A 19444-nucleotide genomic window follows, 5' to 3' on the forward strand; every position below is an offset into this window, starting at 1 on the left:
TCAAATGAGAGAAATACGATCAGGAACACCTTCCCCGGCCCCAAGGCGGCCGTTTTTGCACACAACGCGGCCGGCGGCACCCGGGGCCCAGCCCCACAGGGCGCGCGGCCGGGCCAAGGCCGCTCCCGCCCTCCCGTTGCCACGGCAACCCCTCTCCCTTTCGCTCAGGGCGCAGGCGCGAAGCGCCGGGGCGGCTCAGTGCGCATGCGCATTCTGCTTAGTGAGCATGCGCACTGGGGCGCGCCCAGCGGTTGTCATGGAAACGGCGTCTCTGGGAGCGAGCGCAGCCGCCATGAGCTCGGAGCCGAGGTCGGGTCTGCCCTTCCTACCGGGCTGCTCCTTCAGGGACCCCATGGTGAGCGCAGCGCCTGGGCAGCCCAGCTCCCGGGAACCCTCGGCATCGGTGCCTCAGGCCCCTTCCATCCGGGGAACCCCCAGTCCCTGCCTGGTCTTGCAGTCCTGCTGTAGGGGCCCTGTGAGGCCTCTGCACAGCCCAGCTGCTCCAGGGTCCTTTCAGTGAGCTGTGCCTGTCTGGTTCCCTTGGAAGCCTGGTGTCCCTGAGCACATTCCCAGGGAACCTGGTACTCCTTCAGACCCTTCTCTAACTCCCCAGGAGACCCGTTATCTCCAAATTCACCTTATATCTCCTCAAAGGCCTAGCCTAGTCAGCCGGCCTGACTAATCCCCACCTACTAATCCCCATGAGAGGTTGGGTACCTCCTCAATTAACCTAAAATCCCCGGGGGAACTGGTATCCTGTGAATACCTTACGCCCCAGCTCACCTGACACCCCTCAGGATATCCACTAGTGACTCTCAAAGGACTTGAGATCCCTGTAAACTCACCCAAGGGATCTGACACCCACTGAACTCTTTTCCCAGGGAAGCTGGCTTTTCCCAAAGCCAACAGCTGCCTGCTGAGCTCGCTCCTCGGGGAACTGAACTCTCCGAACCTACCTGCTTCCCCTGACCTCATCCACAGGAGCTCCCTCAGCTCTCCCAATGCAATTTCAAGTCTGTTCCCAGACAAGCAGATACGGCTGAGCCCAGCCTCCTTGGTGCTTTTAAATTCATCCCCAAGATACCATTACATCTTGAATCTGATATCTCCTTAAACTGCCCTGATAGCTTTGGAGAGTAAGGTTTCCCAAAACAGAACCACTATCTGCAAACTTAACCCTGGGAGATCTAGTACCCCTGAATCCATTCTTTAATTGCCCTGCCAATTCATATGATACCCCAAGGGAAGCATTACTCCAAAACTGACTTTATAAACAGGCAGAACACTGTTTCTCTGAACCACCTCAGTTTTCTCAAAGGGATGTGTTCTGTTTCCTTCAAGGCTCTGGGCAGCCTGGTCTGCTGGTTGGTGACCCTGCACACAGCAGGGGGTTGAAATTAGATGATCACTGTGGGCCTTTTCAACCCAGGCCATTCTGTGATTCTATGAGCCTACTTCTCATTCTGATACTGCCCTGAACCAGGACCCATACAGTCACCTGATGCTTCCATAAATGCCTTCCTTCTATCCCCTGGAGAATTTAATCCTTGATAGACAGTATGGAACTGATGCTCTGGAACCTGAGAACTGACAGTCTGTTCAGAGAACTGGTATCCCTCCACTGAACTGATACCATTGCAGCCTCCAGGATTCTCAAGGAAGTGAGACTTCTCAGCTGTACTAATATTCCTTGGAAGAAGTAGCCTCATCCTCTGCATCTGAATAGATACCTAAACAAGGAAGGTATTTTTTCCCCACTCCCACTGGTCCACAAGTTGAGGATTTGATAACCCCAAATCTTCCCAATATCCTCTTGCAAAAGCAGTACCACAGATGAAAAGTGATACTCCCCAAGTTCCTTCCATTACTGTTTTGGAGCAGCTGACAACTCTGCACTTCCTTCTCCATGGGAAGTGAATATCTCAGGTCTTGACACTGTAACTCATCTTCAACTCAGTGCTATTATAATGGCAGTCTGAGAAACCAGTGCCCTTGAATTTTCCTGACAGCTTCTCTCAGAAGCAATGTTCACCACCTTCAGTAGGAAATGGATACACCAGGGCATGCTTGATATCTTTGTGGAACTTAATAGTTTTAAGAGTGGGCTGCTCCATTTCTTCTCAGTGCCTAGAAAGGCCCCAGTATGCTCTGGCATTGCAGGATAAGGAACATCATGCACTTGCATGTCATCCTTTGTCGTGGGGCATTCTCCACTTCAAAACAAACCAAAACCTTGGGGCATTGCTCCACGTCTTTGATCTTAATGTTGAAAACTAACCCATGTCTTCCTGATACCTCTGGTAGATCCTTCTCCCCAAAGGAAAGACCATGACACTAACCCAGCCCTCGCTTTGGGATCTGAGAGGGTAAACCTTCTGAAGGGATGCTGAGCCCTGCTGCAGGTCAGTCAAAAGTTGTTCTACCTGTATCACTCACAGAGCCTCTTAACTTCCACTGTACTCTTGCTGGTGCCTTCCAGCACAGTCACACTGTTTTCTAAGTCAGTGACGACTGAATTTTCAACAGTAAATGGAGTCATTCACTCATACCAAATACTCTCAATCGTGCAGTTATAAAGGTTATCTCAGCATTATTCTCAGTAACGACTTGGAAATTTACAATGCAAATCTCTGCCCCTAGCGAAATATTATTTCTTCTATCAGCAAAACCCCACCTGCTTTAGTCATGTGAATGCTTCTACTGACATCAGTGGCACTGTGTGCAGAAGAAACACCCACAGGATTTAGCAGAGCAGATTGTTATTTTAGAGTAACTGGAAGCATTGCCCTATTGGTGATGTTTAAGGACACCTGGACCCCAGAAATGTCTGTGCACTGTTGCTCAGTGAGTGCTATCACCTCACTTTTCCTCTGTGTTCCAGCCTATAAAATGGTCAGCATAATTCTTGTTTTTCATGTGAATTTGGAGACGTGCTGTAAAAAACCTCTGCATTCAGATAAGATAACGTAGTTAGTTACTGCTTCAGATGCACTCTAAGGAACTGAGACCCTGGGAGGAGAAGCAGTGTTTCACAGAATCACAGAATCACAGAGTGGTTGGGTTGGAAGGGACCTCAAGGATCATGAAGCTTCAACCCCCTGCCAATGCAGGGCCACCAACCTCCACATTTCATAGCAGCCCAGGCTGCCCAGGGCCCCATCCAACCTGGCCTTGAACACCTCCAGGGATGGACGGGGCATCACAGCCTCTCTGGGCAGCTGTTCCAGCACCTCACCACTCTCACAGCAAAGAACTTCCCCCTGACATCCAACCTCAATCTTCCCTCCCTCAACTTCAAACCATTTCCCCTTGTCCTGCTGTTATCAACCCTTTCAAAGAGTTGATTCCCCTCCTGTTTGTAGGCTCCCTTTAGGTGCTGAAAGGCTGCAATGAGGTCACCCCACAGCCTTCTTTTCTCCAGGCTGAACAAGCCCAGCTCCCTCAGCCTGTCTTCATAGGGGAGGTGCTCCAGCCCCCTGATCATCTTTGTGGCTCCTCTGCACCCTCTCCAACAGCTCCCTGTCTTTCTTGTACTGGGGGCTCCAGCCCTGAATGCAGCACAGCAGATGGGGCCTCACAAGAGCAGAGTAGAGGGGGACAATCACCTCCCTGTCCCTGCTGGCCACCCCTCGCTGATGGAGCCCAGGTGTTTGTATGAAACTCTACAGACATGGCAAGAAAAACTTAATTCAGTAGTATTTATCCAATATGGGCTGGCAGCAACTGAGATCAGGAGTTTACATTCTGGGTTTTCCCTTTCAGTTTTGCATTACTCACCTGATATTGTGAGATGTAGCCTCGTGTTCATGCCCTTAAAAGCCTGTGTGCTTCTGACAAGCACTGATATTGCCAATCTAAGGACAAACTTCGTGGTTTTCCTTTAATGTTATTCCCACAGCTTTCCTTTGGTATTTATTGAACAGGAAGGAATGGCAATCCTGCGGCAGGGCTGCTGTTTATGAAACATTCTGTTAATGTGTCTCTAGTAAACTCTCTTGTTTTCACCTGAATGTGTTTTTCTGACTGCACTGTGCGATGTGTAGGACCAGCTCAGAGAGAAAACAGGCAATTACAAGAAATTCAAGTGGGGCCTTGAAGGTATAAATAAGATTAGAGGCTTAACCATGGGGGGCGAGGGAGGGGGAGGAGGAGAAGTGGTTCACATGCCTGAGGTTGGACTGATTGCGAGTCTCAGTCTGGCAAAGGAGCTGAAGCTTTTTCCTTCAGGGCTAGAAATGCCTGCAATTCTGTTTGATTTGGCAAAACTCAACGTAAAAGCAGAGACTTTATCATAGAATCATAGAATGGTTTGGGTTGGAAGGGACCCTTAAGATCATCCGTTTCCAATCCCCCTACTACAAGCAGGGACATCTCCCTCTAGACCAGGTTGCTCACAGCCCCATCCAGCCTGGTCTGGAATGCTTCCAGGAAGGAGGCAATGCTTCCAAGGATGGCTCATGCTCGTGGACTCACAGTTTCTCCTGCTCTCCTTGTTATAAGTGCCGAAAGCCCAGTGGGACCAGCCAGCCTCACATTGTTCCAAATGCTTTCAGCAGCAGATGTGGGCTGTACTGCAAGCTGAGTAGCCTCCTGCCAGCCAACTCCAATCCTCCTCTTCAGCAGGGAAGAACACAACTGGGCAGACAGAGCCGACGTTCTATTCACAGCTCTGATCTTTCTTCTGTGCCCATAAGCAAAGCAGGGACCTTCCTGTGGCATGTGGATAATTACTGCACTTGAAGAACGGCTTGATAGCTGACATGAAGCAGATAGCAAAGACAGGAAAGGGCTCTAAGAAGGTCAAAACCAAGAATAAACCAACAAAGCTAAAAATAACAGGAGAATCCTATCGTCAGTGTTGTACGGCGCTCACAGAGACAGAATTCTGTTTGTCAGAATGGGTTTCTCATGGATCAGTTGCAGCACCTTACTCTGTGGTTGTGCAAACCTTGACATAAGCTGTGGGGAGAACTGATACCCTGCAGTGTGTTTCCTAATTCCAGGTCTGGAAGCATGACACACCTTGACTGAACGCAGCAAGGGAAATCCTGCGAAATCCCCAGGAGAGGTTTAACAAAACAGCAACAGAAAGCACAGAAGGTGCACAGCTACACTCCTGCAATAGTCAAGGCAGCATCATGGGGCATAACAGAGTGAGGTCCCTTGGAGTTTTGCACTGCTGGAGCACAGAGTAGGGAACAAAAGGTTTGTGAGCTAAATACTAGGGCAGATCAAGTGCAGTTGCCCCATTCTGGACACTGAGGCTTGTGGTAAGCCTGTGCCAGCACGAGGATTTGAGTTGACTCTGATGCTTTGTTCCTCCAGTCACTTACTGTTTATTCAGCCTTCTTGATGTAAGCATTAAGTAACTGCTGCATTAGGTTATAATAAATCACTGTGGAGGCATTCTGGATATCAAACTGTCACTGTTTTTCTGTGCTTTCAGTAGCAATATCTACTAAGTGCCTGTAGGATTTGCCTGTAGGATTTTAACAGCTGGATTTTCTTCCACAGAAAACATCCTTTCATCACTCGCAGACGCTGGGCTACAAAAATGGGTTTGCCTTTTCTCGGCTGCCAACAGTGGGGATCGGCGGGGAGCGACTGTATGTGAATCAGCCTTCTCAAGCTGAATTAGATGAATTATCCAACACGGGACCCACGCTGACCTACGGGCGAGCCAAGAAGGCTCCTCCTTCAGGCTTCGTTCCAGCACACGTGGCTTTGGACAAAAAGGTATAAAGAAGTTTATTCCAGGAATATCGGCTGGCTGAGTTCGGAGACATAAACAGTCAGCTCCAGGGTTCATGGGACAGCGTACAGCAGTTTTCAGATGCCATAGCCCTTAGTCAGAGACAGCTGAACCCCAGTGTGAAAGAGGCTTTCTTTGCTCAGGAGGAGGATTATAATACATAAACGATGTAAGACATTCCCTGCGAGTTACGCCGGAGCATTTCCAGCAGGAGTTTGAAAAGAAATTTGATTAATTCTGAAAAGCTTCAGTTTATAACCATTGCCCTGTAAAACACAGCCTGCTCTCCTGCATTTCCAAAAGTGTACTGAGGTTGTAACTGAGCTTAAACTGTGAAGTCTTTCTGCATTGAAGTTCCTGCTAGACTGTCTAGCTTTGGTCTATCTATATATGCTCATGCTTGTCACCACAGCGTGTTAGAGCCTGCTGCTCCAGCTTTGCTTCCTGCATTAAATCTTGGTGATCCTGTCAGACTAGGAGGTGGCTCTGTGTCTGCAATCCTGAGCTGACCCTCGCTTTTAACGTGCTGGTTGCTCTGAACTGCAGCTGCAGACAGAAAAGTCCCTGCAGAGTGTGAAAGGCTCAACAGCCCTGAGCACATGCAGGGGTTGCACGCTGCCAGGCAGCTCTGGAAAGACAACCCATGGGAGACAGGGTGGGGGACAGACGTCCTGTGTTAGTTACTGCTTCAGGGGGCATTCTTTCAGAGTAATGTAAACGTTGCTGTTTTAATGTCAGATACTTCCCTGTCCCTTCATTCAAACTGTAGTAGTAACTGCTTGATTACATAGGTCAGTGGGCTGATGTAGGCTGGGTATGCAAGGCTTGGTTACCACCTACGTCCTCTTAGGCTGGATGCTGTGTTGAGGGACATGGTTTAGTGGGAGCTATTGGGAATAGGTGAACGGTTGGACTGGATGAGCTTTTAGGTCTTTTCCAACCTTGATGATTCTATGATTCTATGATTCTATGATTCTTAGAAGCAATGAATGCTCTTGAAGGCAATATTCCTTGTCCTTCTTTCATTCACGGGACTGAGAGTGACTGGCTTTTGGCAGGGCATGCAGTGTGTGTTTCCTCTGTGTCCTGATTTCTTTCCTCGTTCCTCCAGGACAGATTGCCTCTTCCTGCCTGTGCTGGATAGATGTGAGTTCAAATGAACAATACAGGTCCAAAAAACCACAAATGTCATCAAACTGTTAACTAAAATCACCAGATCCTTTTGCAGACCCTCGAAAGAAAGTCAGATATGTCTGTAAACTAGATGCTGACAGTAAGCAAGCACTAGTTAGTAGGTAAAATAGCAGATGATCATGGAGAAAAGAAAGTGCTGTATTTATGACAAGTGTCTTGTGCAGCCAAACTTAGAGAAGGCAAATGTTGATGAAAGCCCTCATGAAGCCTCCATCATCAGTCACAGATTGGGCTAACAGCTGGCTGTGATGATTTTATAGAATCATAGAATCATAGAATCACCAAGGTTGGAAAAGACCTTCAAGATCACCCAGTCCAACTGTTCACCTATTCCCAATAGCTCCCACTAAACCATGTCCCTCAACACAACATCCAGCCTTTCCTTGAACACCCCCAGGCTCGGTGACTCCACCACCTCCCTGGGCATCCATTCCAGTGCCTGACCACCCTTTCTGAAAAGTAATACTTCCTCATGTCCAGCCTGAATCTCCCCTGCCGTAGCTTGAAACCATTCCCCCTGGTCCTATCACTGATGACACAAGAGAAGAGGCCGACCCCCAGCTCACTACAACCTCCCTTCAGGAAGTTACAGAGAGCAATGAGGTCTCCCCTGAGCCTCCTCTTCTCCAGGCTGAACATTCCCAGCTCCTTCAGCCTCTCCTCATATGGCCTGTGTTCCAGACCCCTCACCCTCATAGATTACAATCCAGTAATTTTTCACTGCCAAATTGGAAGTACATTCTTTGGCTTAACAGGCTAACCGTGGTGTTCACTTTGTTTCTTTCTCTCTCCCTTTGGGACCTCGTCCCCCTGGCAGGTTTTGAAGTTTGATGCCTATTTCCAGGAAGACGTTCCTCTCTCTACAGAAGAGCATTTCCGTATCCGCCAAGTGGGTATCTATTACCATTTGGAAGATGACACCATATCTGTCATAGAGCCTGTCGTGAAGAACTCTGGTATTCCTCAAGGCAAACTGATCAGACGCCATCGCGTGCCCAAGAACAACAGCGGGGATCATTACCACTGGAAGGATCTGAATCGAGGCATCAGCATCACCATGTATGGCAGAACATACCGCATCGTTGACTGCGACCCATTCACACAGGTGAGTTCCTGTCATGGAGAAACTGACACTGAAGAATCCCAGGTGTTACACGAGGCAAGATCCGTTAGAATCCAGTCTGGTATTCTCTATCTGCAGCTCTCACACTGAGAATGCTCGTGATCTTTCATTTTACATTTTGTGGAGACTTCTTTCCTCATAACAGCAGGTATTTCAAGGTACAGTATTTGCTCTGAGAGCAGTTTCATACTGCTGCACCATTCTCTGTCCTGAAGACTGCACCCTACACTACAAATTCTAAGGTTGTTTCTGGGTTAAGAGAATTGGTTTAATTAACTTCTATCTGTACAACGGTTCAGATGCTTAGAGTCCGGATGAACCATTGTACGTAGACGAGAGGGAAATTACCAATCTTAATTATTTTCCAGCTTAATACTCCTCTGATAAGAATAGGGGATGGGAATGCTGTCAGTAACTCGGCTCTCATCTGCAACAAACCATAGTCAGTGGATTTAGGATCATAATATAAGCTGACCTAAGACTGCTTATTCATTGCCTGTTTTTTATTCCTAGCTATTTCTGTACCGGTTACATTAAATCACAACAACACAGTGACTAATAGTAACATAAACCAATATACTGGTATTCTTTTAGACTGTCCCCAGTGCAACCTGGGCCCTGGCCAATCCCTATTCTTTCAAGCAATTCTCAGTTCAAGAGTTTGAGCACTCCGGGGACCATTCCCAATAGATGAGTTCCATGCAGCCAACTTGTTCTGGAGGCTGAGTGAATTTAGATGCGGGCTGATCCTTGCCAGTTGGCTTCAGTGCCCAGGAATGTTCCCAATCATGTAATCTGTTAGTACATACGTCTTTGCTGAGTGCATGTGGGATCTGCTCTGCTGGAACTAGATGGCCGTTCAAGTCAGTTGACATCAGATGAAGATCTGGTTCTCCTGCTAATGTTGGTTATTTGATGGAAAACATGGCACGAGCTATGTGGGTCTACATTTCAAGGCCACCAGTCTATTTATCATCAACTGGCATGCTCTAGATCAGAGCTTGAAAGTGTAAACCTGCCCTGTGAATCTTCAGGGTGATCTCACATGCCCAATGGAGATGTTTGCACAGGTGCTTCCCAGGCTGGGTATTTTCACAGGCCACATCCCAGAGCCAAACAAGGAAGAAGTCCATTGACTTCTGTGGTTGTTTTCAGTGACTGAGGTGAATGCACAAGTAATACCCTAGAGTTTGTTTATGCATCTAAGGTAAGCCAAAAATCCCTTTATAAACAAACAGATTGTCCTCTTTCTGTGGGAAATGTGCTTCTCCTGGCAGATGAACTAAAGCTGCTACTCTGGACACATATCCTCCTGGCCAGGGGGCCTTGGAGGGCCTGCTGTGGGTCACACAAACTTCCAGTGTCTGACAGAATGGAGGACACTGAATCTCTTACAAATTCAGACTGCCTACATCCATGGTTATACACTAATGTAATCTTTTTAATTCACATAGAAGAGACCAAACTGATTGTTATTCTCCATTTAATGCCCCAAAGGCAAGGAAAATTGTGCTCAAGTACAATTGGACTGAGGATGTTGGGGGCAGGACTGCCCTGCATAATAAGGGCAGACAAAGCAAGAAACATCATAGTTGTCCCCTGTTGTCTTTGCTATTGCAATGAACTGAAACCCCTGTAGCCTGGTGAGCTATGCAGAATGAATTTGCAGTGTTCTGGCAACACTCATCTCAGGCAACCTGTAATCTCTGATCTTCAGATAGCTTCAACCCATCTTTTATCTTCAGAACTCAAGTCAGCAATTCATACATCGGATGACTTTCCTAGGTATTCCTGGAGAGCCAAGGAATTGAACTGAACCCTCCAGAGAAAATGGTTTTTGATCCCTACACAGAACTGCGCCGGATGCCCATGCGGATGTACATCACACCATCAGATTTTGACCAACTCAAACAGTTTCTGACTTACGACAAGCAGGTGAGTGATCTGGCAGCGATCATCTGTATGTGTCACAGAAACCTACATCTTGTGAGTGCCTGCAGCTTTATTCATTCTGAAAGATCTCAGTCCACTGGTCAGGCTCCAGATTTGCTCCTTTTTTTGCATTTGTGAGAAACAAAATATTTCATCTTTTTGTTCAAGTTTGTGCCTTGTAAGCAGTTTCTCCTTGGACTGCAGAGCCCATTCTAATGATCCTCCATTTCTTTCTTGCTCTCTGTTGTGATGACATAGGATACCTGCCTTCAGAAGTTAGCAGACCAGGCCAAATGTTGTTCTATCAGAAATAGGTATGCTACATTCCTCCAAAACACAAGCTAGGTGCTAGAGTGAACTGCTTCAGATAAATACAAATGCCAGTTGCTCTGACTGCATTCTCCCTGTGCACACAGTTGACTAGCACTCTTCCTCCTGCTTATCCTTCTTCTTTTCATCATCTAACAACGGTGTAAGAAACCCTATAGACCACCCTACAGTAGTAAATACAGCAGGGCTCAATGTTAATGACTGTTTACATGGGTTGATAGTGATAGAACAAGGGGGAATGGTTTTAAACTAAGAGAGGGGAGGTTTAGGTTGGATCTTAGGAGGAAGTTTTCCCCCAGAGGGTGGTGAGGCACTGGCACAGGCTGCCCAAGGAGGCTGTGGATGCCCCATCCCTGCAGGCATTCAAGGCCAGGCTGGATGTGGCTCTGGGCAGCCTGGTCTGCTGGTTGGCAACCTGCACACAGCAGGGGGTTGGAACTGGATGAGCACTGTGGGCCTTTGCAACCCTGACTATCATTCAAACAGTTACTGGACATCAGCTGGGCATTAGCATAGTCCAGAATCATATCCAGTTGCTGTTTTGGATATGGTTGCCTTGTTTTGAGGAAGGCAAACAGTTTTACTGTTTGGATGTAAGCTAGACTATGCCCGCTGTATTACTGATAGTTTAGCCTTAAGGACTCAAGTCTGGGCCAACTCCGTGGAAGCTGTTGGATGGCCTGTTTAGGAGCTACACCTTGAGGAACTCTTGAGCTGTTCCACTATCTGCAGCAATCCCAGTAGGTGATGGACTTGGAAGCATTGTAGTGTGAGCTGTTTGATTTCTGTGCCATTATAGAATAGAATCATAGAATCATAGAATGGCCTGGGTTGAAAAGGAGCACAAGGCTCATCCAGTTCCAACCCCCTGCTGTGTGCAGGTCGCCAACCAGCAGCCCAGGCTGCTCAGAGCCACATCCAGCCTGGATTAAAACAAGACATTTTCTATAGACAGAAGTGGGATGGGGTCTAGAGTGAATGCAGTATCCTCAGAGTAACTACAGACATATCCTTCTGCCTTCGGTAGAGAATTGGCCATGAAACCTCAATATTTGCCATGAAACCTTCAAAACTAAATTCTGCCTCACTTTATTAAGTTTCATTATAAAAATCCCAGTGCTCACAGTACAAGGGCTTGGTTCTTCTGCACTTGGCAGAGAAGACTGCTGAGTTACTTCCAATCACCCGTCCTTTTTTAGCCAAAATCATTTGGACAAAGCACTTAGTAATTCTAATCCATGTTTGTTTTTTGCTGCCTGTTTTTTATCCGCCTCAGGTCCTTCGCTTCTACGCCATGTGGGATGACACCAAAAGCATGTTTGGTGAGAATCGGCCTTACATCATCCATTACTACCTGGCAGATGACACAGTGGAGGTTCGGGAAGTCCACAAGCCCAATGATGGCAGAGACCCATTCCCAGTACTCATAAAACGCCAGCGCTTGCCGAAAACCTTTGTGGACAAGAAAAGTAAGTTTGGAGCAGCCAGCACGTCTGTCTGTGCTAAAGCACCTTGGGGGGTGGAGGTAGATGTGGGAACTGTGTTAGAAGTGCATCAGTTCAAGAGCTGCAGGTGTCATCAGTTTGTGGCCAAAGGAGTATTGTTTCAGTGATCATTACAGTCTGTATGCTGGGAAGCAGAGCACTACCCACAGCCCTCTGGAGATTTTTATACTGCTTTCTTTTGCATACCTTTTCACTGAGAAATATTAACATTTACCTGATTGCTTTGGGTTTTTTTTTTCCCTTTTGCTCCCTTGTCCTTAGAGACCTTCCCAAGCTGCGTGCTGGAAATCTCTGATCAGGAGGTACTTGAGTGGTACACAGCTAAAGATTTTGCTGTTGGCAAACCTACCACCCTTCTTGGACGCACGTTCTTCATCTACGATTGTGATGAGTTCACACGTAACTTCTATCGTGACAAATTTGGCATCACAGACTTCCAGCCAGTGGAGATAAAGGAGAAACCACCTGAGGAAGTACCACAGGTACTGTAAGCAGTTTTGAAAGGGAGAGAGGGAAATCTGCAGTCCATGTGTGCTCTGGTAGTGTAGTTTCTTCTTAAAGAAAAGAGCAAGTAGAAGAGTAAGTCAAAGAAAGCTAAGGGTTAAATTGAAGAGCAACTTGAGGAATCATAGAATCACAGAATCCACTTGAGTTGGAAGGGACCCCTACAGGCCATCTGCCCCACTCCCTACACTGAATAGAGACACCCACAGCTCCATCAGTGCTCAGAGCCCATCCAGCCTGACCTTGGCTGTCTGCAAGGATGGGGCACCCACAGTCTCTGGGGAACCTGTGCCAGTGCTTCACCAGCTTTATCATAAGAAACCTTTTCCTTATATCCAGTCTAAATTTCCCCTCTTTTAGTTTGAAAAGTCCCCCTTTTCCTATCACAGCAGACCCTGCTGAAGAGTCTGTCCCCTTCTTTCTTACACCCCTCCTTTACATACTGACAGGCTGCTCTCAGGTCTCCCTGCAGCCTTCCCCTCTCCAGGCTGCACAGCCCCAGCTCTCTCAGCCTGTGCTCATAGGAGAGCTGTTCCATTTTTGGGGCCCCTCTCTGGATGCTCTCCAACAGGTCCACATCTCTCCTGTACTGAGGACTCTACAGTGGGATGCAGTACTCACAGAAGGCAAGCCAAGGATGGACGGTCAAATTAAGATGAAAGTCAAAATGTCAATTGTTAGTAATGTAAAGGACAGAACTGGCACTCTGACTATGCCTATACTAGAAAGTTATATGTCAGGGTTTGTTTTCTGGCTGCCAAGCAAACTGGAATGGTCTGGCTGCAGTCATACCACTAAACTCTATCTCACTTCTCCAAAAAAGAATTGCTGAGTCCCAAATGCCTATTGGAGATGGTCACTGCCCATGTTACCTCCGAAGGAATGGAATGGAGTATTAGCTGGCCCAATCCACAGACACGATGGGGCTTAGGTTAATAGTGTAACCACACAGGTGATTGAGTTCCTGTACACAGGAAGGGTTAGTTATTAGTTTACCCCTAGTCTCTTTATTCAGAAAAACTACCTGGCTTTCTGATGTTGAGATTTTCTTAGCTCTTATGGAATATTTCTATAAATGAGGGATATGGATCCAACACGTGGCTGGCCTAGAGCATTTCTGCTGGGCAGAGTGTCACAGCTGTTGGCACCTGGCAACAGAAGAAGTCTTTTCAAACAGATGCCTTCTTATAAGCTGTCTTGCAAACATTTTTGTGTTCTTTGTTTCAGCTCTTTCTCCTTGGTATCCCCTCTGACTGCAGGTGATTCCTCCCTATAATGGTTATGGCTTCCTCGAAGACTCCCTTCAGAACTGCTTTTCTCTGTTTCCAAAGCCTCCCCGGAAAGATGTAATTAAAATGCTGGAGAATGACCACAAAGTGCTGCGATACCAGGTAGCCCTGGTAAGTCCTTTCCTTGATATTGTGCACGTGCCAGCTTGTGTTGTAGAGTTAGAAGAATGGCAGGAACGTGCTGCTCAGACAAGGCTGGTAGCAAATTTTGTTCTGTGCTGGTGGCTCAAGAAATGACCCTCAGGAGATCCCATTGGGTTACTGTGTGCTTGCTGTGATAATTAGTGGCACGCAAAGGTAGGAGGGGAAAAAAAACACAGCAAGGCCAGGCAGTGTAAAATAGATGTGCTACAAAACCACAGCCATTTATGGAAAAACTCCCACTGACATCAGCACGTGACAGATGGCCCTAATTGAAACAGCACTGCAGCTGGGCTCTGTGCCTCTGCCTGCCTCCAGCTGCTGCCGCAAGCGTGAGCTTGCTGTCTCTCTGCTGCTGGATCCCAGCACCTGTCCTTCTCCAGGCTAGTCCCAGCTGCAGCAGCCAGCAAGGAGCTGTGCTGGCAGAGCAGCCAAGCGTCATTGTAGAAGCAGGGGAGCCCACGGGGACGGTGCTTTCCACCCACAGCAACAGTGTTCAGGCTTTGGCCCTTGTACCAGCTTTGCAGCTGGTTTATGCAAGGAACCTCTGGCACGTCTAGCAACAGCGATGGCATTTCCTGTGCTGCCTGGTGCCTGCCCTCTCCAAACACTCAGGGTGAATAAGGGCTGATTTCTTTTCCCTATTGTGCAGGAGTTCCTAAAGGTCACAGCTGATGAGTTCAGACCAACTTTATTTTAAACTAAGTAAGTAAAACCAATGGTGTGTCAGGGGAGTGTCTTCCTGTGAGTAAGAGCTGAAAGCAGCACCAGCCCCTCTCGGGCAATCATTAAAATGAAATATATAACTTTAATACTAAACTTTACAGCCAGCCTTCCTCTGCATGATGAATCATTCCATATAGGATATTCCTTTCTCTTGAATTAGTCAGTCTGGAAATACTGAATGCTCTTAGTCACTGCAGCCCAAATTCTGCTTCTGTTAGCCTGACTAGAGCAAGTAAGCTTTGAAATTCAGGTATTTAATGCTGTTACCCTGTGACAGTGTATGCAATTTTTGCCTAATCAGCTGTTTAGATTTACTCAGCTAGAAAAAAAAGTTATAAACTCTGGGCAAGGTTCAGATGTTCTTTTCCAAAGCCACTGCATTTCCTCCAGGAATCACCAAACCCTGTGGACGCCAAGCGTCGCTTCATCCTCTCTTATTTCCTCTCCAATGATATGATCAGCATCTACGAGCCACCAGTCCGTAACTCTGGCATCATTGGAGGCAAATACTTAGGAAAGACCAGAGTTGCCAAACCAGGCTCTACTACAGAGAATGCTGTGTACTACGGGCCCTCTGACCTCACCATTGGTTCTACCATTGAAGGTAAGATCTGGTCTGGCTTGGTAATACTCTCTGAGCATTGGCTTTTGCTGCCTGATCTGTCATTTATTGCACAGACAGCATATATACCTTCCATCATTAGAAAGATCTGTACCTTCTGGATCTCACTGCTGTTCAGTTTCCACATCACCTGCTGGTGTGAATTGATGTAACTTTGTTATTGTCAGTGTGTGGACCGTGGACATAATTAGGAAAATAGATACATCCTTGCTTTAATACCTCTCCCACAGTGTTTGGCCACAGGTTTGTTATCACTGATGCTGATGAATACGTGCTCAATTATATGGAAAGCAATGCAGAAAGTTTTCCTGCGACAACACTGCAGTCCATGAGGGATCATTTTCACCCACGGCAGGTGGTGGAGGAGACTGCCAAAAGGTAGACTTCAAAGGATGGCACGTGGAGCTAAGTGAGACTCGGGGCTGACAACTTAGGGGACTTCCAGCAGCTTCCACGGACTCCAGTTTGCTGTCTAGTGGCTGCTCAGCTGATTATTCAGCTCCAAGGATGTGTCTGAACAGATACAGCGGGTGGTCAAGAGTGTACAATATCATGTCACGGCTGTCACTGACCCAAAAACCCTGTGGGACAGCTCTGGCTCAGCAGCAGAGACACCTTCAGGTGAATTAATGCAGTCATCTTTTTCCAAAAGGGAGCTGTAAACTGTGACAGGAGCTGCTAACAGTCACTTCATCTGGTTGCAGGCTCAGAGGAGCATTGGTGGATTCGTTTTCACTTTTGCTCTGGCTCTCAGCCTGTCACAGCCTGTACATCATCTCCTTTTTTAGCTGTCTGTCTGGAGCCACTGTAGTCCACATAGTAACAGTCCTGTAACCTCAGGACACCCTTTTGAGTCAGTTTGTGGAAGTTCAGAGGCTCTGGTTGAAACTTGAGCTGCATGCAGTACCTGGGACCATATAAAACACACAAGCAAACCCTCTTTGTTCCAAAGTATTTGATGCACAAGGCAAATGTCATGCAGACAGAAAGCAGTTTCCCTAATGTCCAGTATCAGGATTTAGCTTCACCTGCAAGTTCAATCTGAGATGAGCTTGCCATAAAAAACAAACACCCCAGAAGCCTGCTGTGTATTCAGAAATACAGCCTGGTCAGCCATGGGGGGCAGCCAGCACGAAAACATCACAGTAGGGCTGTAAGAAGTAACTTTTACTTTCTATTTTCTCTTTCCTTCTACAGTGATGTCCCTGCTCCAGCAACCAACGAGCAGGAACTGGATGAACTAATTGCACGGGTTCAGGAAGAGCTGAAGCTCCATAACTACTTGAACTACAGCAACATTCGGGAGGCATTACTTCGTTGTGACAAGGATGAATCTGGTTTCCTCAACAAAGCAAAATTTTTATCTGTTTGTGACAGCCTGAAAGTGCCGACCAGCGCCGTTCTGGTTAACAAGGTCAGAAGGAAGGGGTGCTGTGCATATTGAGTTTCACCCCCTGTTGTGTTCTGAAAGATGTCTTTTACAAACCAACCCTATCCAGGCTGAATTAACAGCCATTCTGTCCTACAGAGCTCCAAGAAAAGGGTGAAAGAATCCCAGTTCAGAAAGGCTTCTGAGCTGTTGGACCGAACCTTTCTCTTAAAGGAGGAAGTAACAATTCCTGTCCTTTACGTAATGCAGGTTGTCCCCAGCATGCTATGAAAGGCTTGGTCAAGCCTTAGAGATGAGCAGAAGAGGAGGTTGCAAATTGTGATAGAGAAGCATAGGTTCCTGTGGAGCTACTGAGTGTTGTGACTTAGGCACACCTGGGCATGAGTAGAGATGACACTGAGATGCTTAAGGGATCACCCTTAAGAAAGCTTAGACACACTGTGAATTTAACAGCAGCTGAATTGAAGACTTGAGAACTAAGTGTTTGACAAAGAAAAAGTAATCATAACCATTACAAACTCTTTCCACGTTTATCTGGCAGCCTGAGCGTGCTGTGGGAAGTCAGCCTATGATCCATCTTTCTGCATTTGTGCCCATTTGCTGAAGCTCAGTGAGCCTGTAGCTCACGAGGCAACTTAGCTTTCTGTGCTGCCATATTTCAGGCCCCCTGTGGCCATTAAGTTAACCCAACTGAAGCAGAGCCTTGCTGGGCACGGTGAGTGAAAGCCCATGGAGATCAGTCTGCCTAAGAGAAAACGTGAGAGAAACTGCAGCAAAAAATGCCTGCAGAGGGGAGGGAGAATGCTTCCAGCAACATGACTGCCAAGGATGCTTTCTTAGCATAAAGTGATATACAATAGATTAGGGGCCAGTAAAGGCAGGCTCACGCCTGAAAGAAACCCAGGAACCAGAGAGAGTATTGCCCCTGATAGGAAAACATGTTCTACCACAGCCAACTGTGAGCATCGCAGACATGGAAAGGTGCATCACACGCAGCTGGTGTCCCTGAATGTGCACTGAGTGCACTGAGGCCTTTGGCCAGCACCCATCCTTGCTGTTCCAGAGTCCACTGGAGATCCCTTGGCCTTGACAAACTAGCTGGTGACTGCTCTTTCTTCACTCATGCCAAGAATGGGAGTCGAAGCAGAAAGTCTGTAATAACTGAGCTCAAACCTCGTGTTTGAATCTCCATCTAGACCTTGGCATGAAAAGCATCTCTCTTGAAATCTTAATAAGAACGTGCCCAGAGCCCATAGCAGCATGGCAGCACTGTAAATGAAGCATATGGCAGATGGTTAACTTGTGTGGCCTGGAGAGGAGCACAGCTGTCAGTCACACAAGAGCAAACCCAGTAAATCTGTCTCCAGGCGACAAGGGGAAGAATCCTTTCAAGGAACTCTGATATTAGACCTTTTCCATTTCCCTGGGTGTCAGAAGGAGATTAGTTATGCAATTAAGGAAACAAAAGCCTTCTTTCTTCCCCTTAAGCATACAAAGGCTATAGCTCTGTAACACAATGCAGGGTCAGGCATGGATACCAGAACTGGTTCATTAGCAGGGCTGTCACTGAGCTCAATTATCTGTGTCTCCACTTGCTGCCATGTGCACGTACGGAAGAGACACCACCAAACAGTGCCTGTTCAGATGCAGGCCTCCATCCTGCTTCTGGCAGGGATTTCGGTGAGGTTTCTGAAAGATGTGCTGTGGCCTTTGCCAGTCTTTGGCCACAGCTCCGTTTTTTGTGGCTCTGGTGTCACTGTGGTGACGCTTAGAGGGCAAACCCTAACCCTAACACTTTAACTCTTGTCCTTGCAGAGGTCAGTGTCTTCTGTAGGCACTCAAGGTTACCTGTGATCCAGGATTACAGAGCCAGTCCGCTCTTCTCTGTCACATAGAGTACCTTGGGCACTTTTCCTTACAAAAACATTTGCAGGTTCCTCCAACTCTTTCTGGCATTGCTTCTTTTTTCCCCCCAGCTGATTGACCTGTGCTGCTGTGGAGATGACAAGATAAACTACCGGGACTTCCTCAGGGCCTTCCCCTCGTGACCCTCGCCTGGAAGCCGAAGCACAAGACAAGCAGTGATATCTTTAGCTGAGCTGACTGTGAGACCTCACACTTCAAAAAGGACGCTCTGCCTTTTACCTTTGCTTCTTTTCCTCTCTCCCTTCCTTCCTTCCTAATTTCACCCTCACTTGGATAACCTTCCCAACCTACTCCTGCCGTTTTTGCTGCCACCAAATTCAACCTCCTATCTGCTGAATATTGAAATGAAACCCACAAGAAAAAAGAAACGTTTTGGAGAACCATGGCCAGGTTCTTCTACTGATCTCTCAACTTTTTAATGCTGTATGGCAAGGCTTGCTAGAGCTAATGGAGTGACAAGCATCTAGATTTCATACAGAGTTGAAAGGGGCCTGCAGTGAAGACTGCCAGTTTAAATGTTTATTTACATTGCAAGAAGACCTAAGAGCTCTGTCAGAAACCATAATAAATGCATGCTTGCTAGTGTGACTATAAAGTTATGCATGGCTGCTATGAAAGTGTTAAAGAGTAGGCTTTAAATAAATGTACCTCAATGACTAGAATAGCTAAGGAGTATAAGCTAAGAGTAAGTATATAGCTAAGAGTAAGGAAAAAACCCACCACCACAAAGCCAATTGTGACTCTGGCTTTACTTAAAATGGAGTAGTAGTTTTGCTCTCACGTATCTCATGGAAATTGCAGGGTCTGCACACAGATGTGCTGACAGCAGCTTTGCATTTTTTAACAAAGGGTTGGGAGAACGGTTTTAGAACTGAGATTACATCTAACCCCAGCTCATGCAACTGTCATCTTACAGGATAGGTCCAATGAAAAGGAAAAACTAACCATTGGCATAGCAACAGGGCTGTGACACTTCTGCTCAGGCTGCTCATCTCTCCCTGAAAGGAAAC

At 47.0% G+C, this 19444-nt stretch overlaps 1 protein-coding gene across 1 annotated transcript; it reads left to right on the plus strand.

Annotated features, from left to right (window-relative positions):
- Window positions 1-251: 251 nt before the first annotated feature.
- EFHC1 (EF-hand domain containing 1) lies at window positions 252-19330 on the plus strand. The gene is made up of 11 exons (XM_048935332.1): window positions 252-355; window positions 5515-5736; window positions 7764-8051; window positions 9855-10004; window positions 11608-11800; window positions 12098-12318; window positions 13600-13740; window positions 14887-15100; window positions 15349-15496; window positions 16316-16532; window positions 18485-19330. Exons 1-11 carry the CDS (start codon window positions 257-259, stop codon window positions 18554-18556), a joined length of 1965 nt encoding a protein of 654 aa, XP_048791289.1. The 5' UTR covers window positions 252-256; the 3' UTR covers window positions 18557-19330.
- The last annotated feature ends 114 nt before the right edge of the window (window positions 19331-19444 follow it).

Source organism: Lagopus muta, chromosome 2, assembly GCF_023343835.1.
Source record: "Lagopus muta isolate bLagMut1 chromosome 2, bLagMut1 primary, whole genome shotgun sequence".
Taxonomy (NCBI): domain Eukaryota; kingdom Metazoa; phylum Chordata; class Aves; order Galliformes; family Phasianidae; genus Lagopus; species Lagopus muta.